Here is a 12263-nt window from a genome sequence, read left to right as displayed (position 1 = left end):
GAGACTGAGTGGCTGCATTGAAATACAGCCTTGAGTTCCCAGCCACAGAAACTCCCCCGGTCTGTGACTAGGAAAGAATCTGCTGAGTATAGGTGGTGTTACATCCGCATTAGTCTGCTGGTGTAACACTACCTATCCTGCCTTTCATATACCCTCATCTGTACCCCATTTCTATTAACTCACCCATGTATATCTGTGTATATGATGACGTGTATAGATGTGTTTCTGTGCATATTTGAGGCTGCCTGTGTGATGATTGTGATGGTGTCTTAGTTCATATCTGACAAGCTTCTTCACTAAAACGACAATTGTCAGGAAAGTGAATTTCAGTCAGCTATGCTTCGAATTCAGCTATTTTGGCGCCAAATATGAAATCCGCTTAGAATTCCTGACAATCCTCATTTTGGTAAATAACCTGGTATGTATGTAAGTGTGCCAATGTAAGTGATGGCATGTGTCTGTATCTGTATGTGAATGTGTGTATATGTATATGTGAGATGGGATCTTTGGATTGGTATGTGTAATAATGTATAAGCGCTCGAATGTACGTTATAAAGGGGGTGCATACATCACAATATATATACAGCAAATTGAAATAAGGAAAATATTTTACATAGAAACTTTAAATTAAAAAATACACAGTTTATACAAATTACTTTGTAGAGAAAACAGTCTCGAGTTGCCCGGTGTACATGACTGTATGTGACTATGGGTGACTTATTACTTATACTGTGTAAATGTGTGATTGATATAGTATGCATATGACTGTGAGTATGTGTGTAATTTACTATCTGGGTATGCACTGTGTACATAAGTGTGTGATTACTGTACGCATGTTTGTGTCCGTGTTCAGTGTGTAGTTCACAAAACAAGAAACCCCAGGCAATGAGCGTTTTAAATCTTGACAGCCTTTTCAAAGGAACATAACACAATGTTTCAGTTACAATCTGTTACCTTATCAATCCATGGAGTATAACACAACATTCCATTAGAAAGAATATCAAGATTTAGAACATTGAGTGCCTGGACTTTCTTGGTTTTTTTTTGTTTTTGTTTTTTATATTTTTTATTTTTGTTGTGCAGATGAATACAATGATGCCTGTAATGCCACATCAACAGAAATAGGTTCAGTTATTTCAACATAGTAAAACAGATGTATGGCATTAGAAAATCAGCACAATTTTAAAAGGTAGTATTAAACAAGAGAACGTGCATGTTAAAGTTTTAAATACAACATAGGAGCAGTGGTGTATCCTGGTTTTGTGCTGCCCTAGGCAGGACAAAACTCAGGTGCCCCCCCCCCCCCGCGCCACCCCCACCCAACCTTTCCCCCCGCCCCGCATTCTAAATACACACACACACATTCACTGACAGATATGCATACACTAGCTAACAGAAACACACACTCGCTAACAGAAATACACACACACTAACAGACACACTCACACTCAGTAACAGACAAACACACTCACTAACAGACACACACTAACAGACACACACTCACTCACTAGCAGACACAAACTAGCAGACACACACACTCACTAACATACACACACACTTACAGGCAAACACACACTAACAGACACACACACTAACAGACACACACACTAACAGACACACACACACTAACAGACACACACACTAACAGACACACACACTGACACACACACTAACAGACAGACACACACTAACAGACACAGACACACACTCACCCACCCACATTAACACATTTTTTGAAAATTTATTTGTAACACTTTTTTTTAAAAAAAATTTAACACTTTTTTTTTAAATTTATTTTTAACACATTTATTTTTCATTTATGTTTAACACATTTTTTTTAACACATTTTTTTTAACAAATTTTTTTTTAATTTAACTCCCCCCCCCCCCCAGCCTCCTTACCTTTGGGAATGCTGGGGAGGGGGGGTGTCTCTTCCTCCCTGGTGGTCCAGTGGCTGCTGGGCGATCGGGCGGCACTGCTGGGCGGCACTGCCGGGCGGGCGGGCGGCCGGTGAGGGAGCACTTCCCCTGAGCTCTCTGCTCAGCTCCCTCGCCGGCCGCAGAGTGAGGCTGGGAGTCGGAATATGACGTCATATTCCGGCTCCGCCTCCCAGCCTCACTCTGCGGCCGGCGAGGGAGCTGAGCAGAGAGCTCAGGGGAAGTGCTCCCTCACCGGCCGCCCGCCCGCCCGATCGCCAGGCAGTGCAACTCGCCGGCATGTCTGTTAGCCGCAAGGCTAACAAGACATTTGCCTTGGGCATTTGGGGGCGGCTTTTTTTGCCGCCCCCTGGAAAATGCCGCCCAAGGCAAATGCCTTGTTTGCCTCGCGGCTAATACGCCCCTGCATAGGAGAGTAAGTAGTGAGAGATGTGTAGTCTTGGAATTGCTGTCATATGTTGCAGGGTTATAAAGAAGGTCTGCTTGGTAGGCTGGTTGGCACTAATGTGCTATGCTAAGTTAGGGCATTGCGTACAGGGAGCAGTGCTGGGTAAGTGCCCGCTGTGCTCGTGTAATATCCTGCATTAAAGAGTGATGCCACCGGTAACAGCTGATTGTAAACTAAGACCTGTGTGTAAATAGGCAAGAAACCATGAGTATAACCAAAGATCATGCATGACGGGGACTATCTAATAAATTATAAAATATATGGATGAACATGCTGAGCTACATTCATGCTAAAGTCCTGGTGGTTTATCCGACGCCCGAAGCGTGGAGGGTGTCGCTGGAGTGGTGGCTGTTAAGCTGGTCTCCGGTGATGTCTCCCCGCCAGACCCCTCTCTCTCGCTGGACCCCCATGGGCCGGGTGCTGTAGCGCGGCTGCGGAGTGTTGCAGGCTCATCATGGCCGCAGGGCTCGGTGTTTCTGTTGCTGGGGTCAGCTCCAGTAAGTCTCTTCATGATGTGCAGCCTCTTAGCCGCTTGTGTTGCAGCATTGGTCGGGGAGAGGTGCTTGGTGCTGCGCTGATCGAGATCAGATGCTTTTTTCGTGTGCATCGCTTGCTTTAGGGTCCCTGTGTTGCATGTGTGCGGGTGGGAGCGCGTGTTTCTCAGGGGCCTCTGGTATCTGATTTGCCTGACGGCCATCTTAGGTGCTCGGGGTACCTGCTTATAATATTTGCGTCTCGCCGCTGGTCTTAACCACGAGGCCACTGTTAGGTCAGCTTGTCGGTGGGTTGCCCCTCGGCTTTACAGGGCTTTCCTGAGGCCTGCACATAGCTGGTCAAACACTTCCACAGGGGATATGTGTGCTTTAGAGCGGTTTCTCCGTTTAGTAGATCTAGGCTGGGCGGCCATTTTGACTGTACCTTGTGGGTCAGTTGCCCCGCCATGTCTTGTGGCTGTATTGCATGCTTTCCTTGCTGGTCTGTGTGGCCAGGGTTTGTGGACCGGGATATCCCCCCCCGGCCCAGTGGGGGGTGGGGGGGAAACGGGACTCTTTGTATTCCTGCTGGGGGTTCAGGCAGGGGATGGGAGACCGCCGTCTCTCCCGACCGGAGCCGTCACCAGGCCGCAGCCTCGCTGTCTCGTCTTGATCGGGCAGCATTCCGGTTTTTGGTATCGGAACGCTCCGCCCGTCTTTCTCGCTGATTAAGTCCCTGTTTGGTGCGGTTTGTGGGCGGCAGGAGTCCCGGTAAGACGCTCGGGAAGGTAGTTTGTTAGGGAGCTCCTGCATAGTGCTACCATCCGCCATGCTGGTCAGGCCCCGCCCCTGGACTTTCTTGTTTTGTGTACTACGTATGTCTGGAGATGTGGCGGCCTCCATACTTTGGAGCAATGCATTCTTTGTGAGAGATAGATATATATATATATATATATATATATATATATATATATATATATATATATATATATAAAAAACATTCAAAAGAAATGTTTCTTACAGGTTTACAGGGGTTTCTGTGATTGGAGTGCACTCCTATTTATTTGATATTGATATGTACAGTATGACTGTGTTTTGTGTCTATATACTACGGAATCTGATGTCGCTATATAAATAATAAAATCATAATAATATATGTAACTGTTCTGGTTTGTCTTTGCATGTGACTGTGGTTATGTCCATATATGTGATTGCATGTATAGGCAGGAGAATGTGTAGTTACATGGGGGGTATGAGGGGGGGGGGGGGAGGTTTAGGGTTAAGACATACAAGATTTAAGTGGACTTAAGAGACACACAAGAAGTAACAGTGTGCTAAGAGACAAGACGGTAAAAGGAAAAAATGGTGTGACCAGGAAGGGGCGCTGTGAGAAGTTTTCACACAGGGCGCCAAAAGGCCTAAGGCCTGCCCTGTATAAGAGAGAGCTTATTTACTCAACTACCTCTATGTAGGAATGGTATGATCTTTGAAGGCTCCTTTACTATTTGGAAGATGGAAGGGGGTGTAGATTTAACCAGGCAACCATCCATGGAGTATAAATGAAAGTAAGTTAGGCTTTATGGACTAAATTTCATTTGGCAAAGCCAATGGAAAAAAAAAAAAGTGAAAACTACAATCACCAGTTAAGATTAATTTGATTAGAGACTGTATAATACTGCAGTGGTAAAATAAACTTAATTTCCACTGCAGAAGAAGGATAGCTCTAAGAATACAGTTATTACTCAGCTATGAAATATTCAGGGAAAAAATACCACACTTATTAAAAGTGCAGTTTTCATAATTTGTAGGGCATTACAAAAGCAAAGTTTTGTTTTCCAAATTGATATATTGATCATTGTGATTTTGCATATGGGGTTGCTCTACTTCAGTTTAGGCATGTAAGAAGTATATTGCAAATAACAGACACATTTTCAGATACTTGTGGGTGAACATGCTTCCTATTAAACTTCAGGTTAATATAGGAGAAATCCAGGCAACAGTACATTTCTGAGCTTCTGTTTTTTATACGTCAATCCAAAAGCCCTAGAAATGGATGCTTGAAATGCATCACTGACTCAGAATATAGTGACTCCGAATCTAGTGCACCTGAGTAAAAAGATGTTTGTTTTTTCTCTAGGTACCAAATGCATAAAATGTCTCTTTTATTCCCTTTCTCTGACTTCTGTCAGTAGTTGATCCCATTCAAACAATCTTCTGCTGAAGTAAATGGTATTTTCAAAACAGCATTGTCAGAAAAAGTGTTAATGCAAGCCAATCCATATCATGTTATTACCCACTACTTACTGAAAAAAGCATATTCTTCTTGTCCTGATTAACGGCCCTTGGATCTGGAATGGGATCTGTATGTTTTATGACCGAAACAGACTCTCCTATGGATTAACCAAAACAAAGCAATTATTTATGTCCAAATTCATCAAGTTCAATAAAAGACAACAATAGTTTATTTATTTTTTTATTAAAGGGCCATTCAGGTGAGCCAGACCACTGAATCTCAATGATGTGGCCTGGGTGATTAGGTCCTGCCATTTTAACCTTGCAATATAAAATATTGCAGTTGGTAGAAACTCCTCCAAAACAGACTGAAATGTGGTACAGGTATCAAATAACACTGATAGCAGCATTTGAGTGGAGATAGGCGCCATCTAGCCGTGCATGTTCAGTTACAATCCACCTCATAGAGAAGCAATGGATTGGAGGAGATCGTGAGTGACGTCAGCTTGAATGACATTTGCTAAAAGTCACAGTAGGAGGAGATGGTGGAGGCAGTGTAGAAGTCCTGGTGTTAGAAACTGTGTGAGTAAACTTTATTTAACATACTTTTACCAAGCAAAGGGGAATAAACAGTGATCACAAAGCTATAAGGCAAGCTATAGTCCTGGAATGATGCTCACCTGTTAAAATAGACTGATCCACTCGTAGTGTTGTAGATCGAATCTCAATTATTCTGATATCGGCTGGAACCTTGTCTCCAACTACCAATAAAAAATATCAACATCTTCACATTACTACAGAGAAAACTTCATATAAAGACAACTGCTTATTTTACGTAAAAATAAATAAATATATATGATAAAATAAAGATAAAACTATTTCATTCAGCATCTCATAAAACATATTTCGTAGCAACAAAAAGATTTTACATGGGCTAAATACAGTTCACACAGCACAAGTGCGAGATCAGCATAAAATGTTTTATAAAAATAAAAGGGAAGCTACTAAACAAAAAATATTCTACATTAAATGACCCCTTTAAAGAGAACAGAAAAAAAACTCTTTAATAAAATAAACCTGTACTTAGAATACATTTTTCTCTTAGGAAATTTGTAACAAATACAGAGCTAAAGTAGCAAATGGCACAGAATTCCACCGAAAATTTGAAATGCGGGATGCAGCCAACTGTATAAATTCATATTTTTAAGAGGTTTATTTTTGCATGCTTATGTTATATGTTGATGCTATCACTTTCCATTTTGTATGATAGTGTGATACCTCAATGGTTGTGGTAAGGAGAAACCTTGACCTTCATTTGCAGTACACTGTTCTCTAAACAATCCACAAATTCAGTTAAAGAGATCTGTATTTTGTCATTGTTCATTCACTGAAACTGGATGATACTTTTTTTCCATCACATTTAACATCAATATTTATGTCACGAAACCCGACTGATATCACACTTATAATTTGGTTAAAAAAAAAAATGTACCAACCAAGTGTCTCTATTTAGGAATGACAGTCCTTATTTAGGACCCAAATCCCTCTGTTCATCTTGTCCTTCCTAATGCCCTTTTTTTTTTTTAGAACTCCATATTGTTGGTATGTCTGATTGTGTAACAGAGCTCCACAACAATAAAACACACACTCAAACTACATTGTTTTTTAATACATTTCAGTTGCATACATTGTTATCATACATCGTTTTAGACCGTCCCTACCCCTAGCTACACCTCCACTCATATCTCTAAAACTAAAGTGACCCTCTTTGTCCATTTGAAATGTTAGGAGGTATGGATAACTCATAGCATGTACACAAATAAAAGGACTCTTAAACATGTGAGTTCAGACAAACCAACATACCATACTGTATGTGATTTTTATCTACTTTTAGAACATAAAAATAGTATATACCTTTTCACTTTTTGTTTTCAGTGCTGCACCTTTGTTATATATTTTGTTATGTAACAAGTGAAGCAAGGAAGAAGCAAGAGTACCTCGGAAATGAAAAAGTGGAAGTTATAACTTTGTTAAAATTTTGATAAAATTTTAGGAAGATTAATTGCACAATCAGATAAGCAGCTAAAACCAAAATGTCCATGGTTATTGCTGAGAAACAGCATAGGCTCTATTAAGCAAGATACAAGTAAGCTAAGGCATATAATACAAACTGAAATTTGGGGAATTGTCTTTTGGTATCCCTGCCTCAATTCAGTAGATGCCATGACATGTTTAGTTCAAAATAATGCTTATTAAAACATATATATATATATATACGCACATACACATATACATCCCTCCCCACACACACGCACAAGGCCTCAACTCCTCTTTGAAAGTCTGTTGTAGAACACACTAAAAAGGAACAGTTTTGGTGGGGAAAGGCAGTTTTATCGCCCTGTTTAAAATCAATAGCTGTGCAAGTTCTGCCTTTAAAAGATCAGTTGCAAGCAGGCAGGAAAATATTTGTTGTTGGTTTCCTTCTAAAGATTAACTCCACTAAAATTAAGGGAACACTATAGTCGCCCAGACCACTTCTTCTCAATTAAGTGGTCTGGGTTCATTGTTCCTGTCCTCTTAACTGTGCAATGTAAACTCTGCAGTTTTTTCGGGAAATGCAATGCTTACGTTATAGGGTTAAGTCCTTCTCTAGCGGCTGTCAGTGCAGCAAGACGAGCTTTTTGCTGCACTGACAGTGCAGGTCACGTGACGAGGAAGCCCCATAGGAGAGCATTGAATGGATGCGTGTGCACGGCATTTGCTGCACATAAGCATTAGGTTCCTGCTGTCCCTCTATGAGAAGCATTGGATTGAGCATTGATGGAGGAGGCTTTGTCTCCTCCGTAACGCCACAGGATGCTGAGAGGCAAGCATAGTCAACGGACTCTAGCCGCTGACAAATGATGAGTAAATCTTCATTATTAAAATATTTTATTCCATGGGGGGCACCTGAAAAAGAGTAAGGACAAGGACACTATAGCGTTACAAATACACATTTCTATTCCTAACGCTATAGTGTTCCTTTAAGCTTTTACATAACCCAAATCAATTAGAAGTTATAAACATGATTGTTTGTAATTACGATGGCTGATAGCCTCACCAGCTGTCTGTATTAAATTATTTTATTTTTGTACAAGTAAGCACACAAAAAAGGTGCTGTTTTTCCTGATCATGTGCAAACTCACTTTTTCACAGTGTTCTTTACTTCTGTGTAAGTAAATTAATTTTGTATTGCACATTTGATCTATACAGTCACCTTATTTGGTTGCACCATATCTTTTATATGATTGAGACCCCGAACTTCAAGAATTGAGAAGACAAACATCTAAAGATTTCTGAGGGTTCTTTATTTGGTTTCAATGTGTGAGTGACCCATTGGCACTTACATATTTACCCTATTGGGTTCCACAGTGTTGCACTATGTTCTACCATTTTTGTCTCCCCTAGCTGGACTCACTCTATATATCATATTTACATTGATTGAAGATTTGAGGAGATCTTCAGGTTAATCCATTGCTAAAAGGGTTTTTATATGCACTTTAGCTCCCTTAAGCACTTTATTATCTCAAATTAGTGCAATTTCACTTGTATGCACTTTGATTGAAGCACTTTAAACTGTGTGATATTGTGAAAGATTTTGTATTTTTTATTATACACATCACACTCACCAGGTTTTTTTCCCCATTTGGTGACCAGGTCATTGTGGAAATATGCTGGGACTGATTAATAAAGCAGTATGTACTGTTGGATGATAGGAGGTTGGAACATCAGAATAGCTGTGTACGAGCAACTGACACACAATAATTAACCACAGCTTTTGTAAAAGAGTAATGCAGGATGTTCCAATTTGTATACTAGTGGTTAAACCACCAGACACTATAAAAAAAAAAATGTAAAACACACAATTGTAAATGCAAACTGTACATATGGATTCACAGACATTCTGCAGTAACACCACTAACATTAGATTCCAAGACGTATGGCACTACCGTTTCAAACAGGCAGCCTACCAGTGGTCGCAGCTGCAACTGGGGCCGTCACACCAGGGGGCCCGGCCTCCCTGTGGACCCCTGCGACCGTGGTGCTCTCTGGCTATATTACACAGCCCCAGCCCGCGTGGTATAACCGCCAGGGACGCATTGAAGGGGCCTATCACACTACACACTACTCTTAGGGATTCCACCTGGCTTTTATTTAATTGTCACAGACAGTTTTTGAGGCTCCATGGCTGGTGCCAATATTGCAGTCATACTGGCAATACAAATGCTGGTATTTTTCTCAGTATAAACAGATTACGATGAAATACCAGCACTGGCCAGTAGGGGTCGCTGTGTGTGTGGAAGTTCCAGCATATCCCTCCCTGCCTATCTCTACTCACTGATCTGTAGGGGAGCAGCTACAGAGAGTCCAGGCAGCAACTCCCACCCTGCAGAGACAGCCTCCAGCTCAGGGAATTGAGGGATGGGGGAAAAGGCTGCAAGGAGACATGGGGACACTGAGACACTAAGGGACATTGGGAGTCATTATGACAGACACTTGGGGACACAGAGACACATGGGGACACAGTGCACCCATGTCTCCCAGTGCCCCCTAGTCTTCCAGTGCCTCACTGTCCCAATGTCTCATAGTGTCCCCATGTCTCCAAGTGCCCCAAGTGTCTCAATGTCCCCATGTCTCCCCCATGTCTCACCCTTTTACCGTGCCCATTTTGCCAGTGTCCCTAGTGTCTGTGGCCCTGGTGTCTCCCAGTGCCCCCATGTCTCAATGTCCCTATGACCCCCAGCCAGTGCATCTAGTGTCTGTGTTCCCATGTCTTCAAATGTCCCCTATTTTCCCAGTGTCCCTGGTGTCTCCGTTCCCCAGGTCTGCCCGTGTCCCCAGGTCTCCCCATGTTCCTAGTGGCATGGGGACCCTGGAAGACATGGGGACATAGACACATGGGGATACTGGAGGCCACATGGGGCATTGAGAGATTGTGATACATGGGGTCACTGGGAGACCTGGGGACACGACACTACGGGACACTGGGAGACATGGGGACACTAGGAGACATGGGGACACTAGGAGACATGGGGACACTGGGAGCAATCCATCTATACAGCAGAATCAAACCAAGTAGTTTTTGGGTGATTTTACAGCATTTTCTCTTATGTTACTCCTTGTGATTTACATCATGTGATGTCACCCATACATAATTAATTATGCAAATTAGCAAGACCGGTATGTTTTTCCAAGAAAGGTGGCAACCCTAACTACTTTTCACATACTCTTGCTTAAGTATAGAAACTTAAGAGGTATATATGGAAACAAAACTTGTGTGGACTGGCTGACAATGAATATAGTTAAGGTAATGCTGACTTTGGTCTCTCACACTGTGGCATGTTCCCTTTCTTCTACACTCACTACATACAGCTTTTCTCTGTCCCAGACTATATACCAGGAGCTTCTGCCTCTTAGTAAGAAGGTAAGGAGACAAGTGGACCAGCAAGTGCAAGGGGACAGTCCTTTGCGAGCGTTGAGCGAGCGCATCATTAGACACATTTATGCCAAGCTCAGGGTGCTGTCTGCATAGTATGCCCTTAGTTGGCCAGGTGCATGATTGTCAGGCAGCCTGACATGCATTCATGCCAGGCTGGCCTTCCAATTCTTTGGGCAGACATATCTTCTTTTTGGGCATGTTCGCCCCTTTTGGCAGGTTACGTGATTTGTGTCAGTGGCACACCCTTTTACCGTGCCCATTGACTTCCTGCTTGACTGGACACTGCTGTTAGGGGTTATGGATTTACTTGAAATATGAAAACATAAATTAGAGAGAGATTAGCATAGGGTATGTGTTTTCTTATAGCTGCTGTTTTCTTTCTCTCCAGCACATCTCCATCAGATACATAACGCTTGGGAGTGTTTTAGTGTATTTGGTCGATAAGATTCTGTAATTAGGCCCATCATAATTGTCAGCACCAGGCCCACTGGGCTCTTAATCTGGCCCTGCTAAAAAGGTAGGACACAGGAGAGTGACTAAAACATTTTGTATGTGTGTGTGTCTGTATGTGTCTGTATGTAGGTGTGTGTGTCTCTCTGTGTCTGTGTGTGTGTGTGTGTTTTTATGTATGCGTCTATGTATTTATGTGTGTGTGTATGTATGTCTGTGTTTGTGTGTATGTGTCTGCATGTGTGTGTCTGCATGTGTATCTGTTTTTCTGAATGTGTGTGTGGGGGTAATGTATGGGAGGGTAGACACGTGGTGGGGGGTAGATGTATGGGGGCGCAGGGTGGAGGCCAGGGCAATTTTCACACCGGGGCCCTGTGGTTCCTAGTTAAGCCTCTGCCGTCTACATTACATATACAAGTCAGACAATATTTCTCTTACTGTTTTTTTCTTTTTTAAACTTTTGTGCTCATTGCTGTAAATGCTTTCTGCTCTTGCAAATTTCTAAATCATGTATGTGATTAAAGACTGCAAAAGGAGGGCAGACTTCAGCAGGTGCATCAACTGCTGTAGGAAAGAAAAAATGTGGTTTCCTAGGAGGATAATTCTATAGTAATCTGCACAGCTACGCAAAGCAGAATGAAAACAAGAAACCACTTTACCACACATCTGAAGGGGATAAAACGTGTACAGAAATAACATGTTCAATCTGGCTTGAAAACCTCATTTGTGACAAATTGATTGAGATACAAAAAAACATTTGAATGCTGGGCACTGTAAAACATAAGCACAGTTATTCACTTAAGTGAGAATTATAAGGAATTCAAAGTAAAGTTCACATTTAAGGCCAAAATGGCAGACTGGAAAAATTCTCCAAGATAGTTTTGCTCCCAATTAGGCTACGTTGATTTTAAAGGGACACTGCAGGTTCCTAAAGCACTTCAGCTTTAGTAGGAGTGCGACCTCTTTACTATTCGTAAAGTGCGGATTTCAATTGATATTGGCACATTTACAAATTAGACAATCAAACACCCTGCACACCAAGGATACTTATAAATGTGACATGACCTAGGTTAAATGCTGGAACCAAGGTTTTCTTTAGATGTGTTTTTGGTTTTGGGGCACAGATTTACATATTTTTGAAATGCAAAGATCTGCTGTGGTCAAATTGATTAATAAGGAAAGCTTCTGGATGCTATGCGTATGAATGAAACAAGTCAAAGTGAAACGAGAGAAAAGGTGGAAAT

The 12263-nt window shown here is 41.9% G+C and overlaps 1 protein-coding gene across 1 annotated transcript in view; it reads right to left on the bottom strand.

Moving 5' to 3' along the window:
* The window catches only part of ATP2A3 (ATPase sarcoplasmic/endoplasmic reticulum Ca2+ transporting 3), a 212087-nt gene that overhangs the window by 85822 nt on the left and 114002 nt on the right, over positions 1 to 12263 (bottom strand). The window contains exons 6-7 of the mRNA XM_063457430.1: positions 5771 to 5851; positions 5163 to 5248 (exon numbers count right to left, since the gene is read on the bottom strand). Of these exons, the coding sequence (XP_063313500.1) occupies positions 5163 to 5248; positions 5771 to 5851 (167 nt within the window). The remainder of the gene's footprint in view (positions 1 to 5162; positions 5249 to 5770; positions 5852 to 12263) is intronic.

Source organism: Pelobates fuscus, chromosome 1 (assembly GCF_036172605.1).
Source record: "Pelobates fuscus isolate aPelFus1 chromosome 1, aPelFus1.pri, whole genome shotgun sequence".
Lineage (NCBI taxonomy): Eukaryota > Metazoa > Chordata > Amphibia > Anura > Pelobatidae > Pelobates > Pelobates fuscus.
This window is presented reverse-complemented; position numbering and strand designations above follow the sequence as displayed.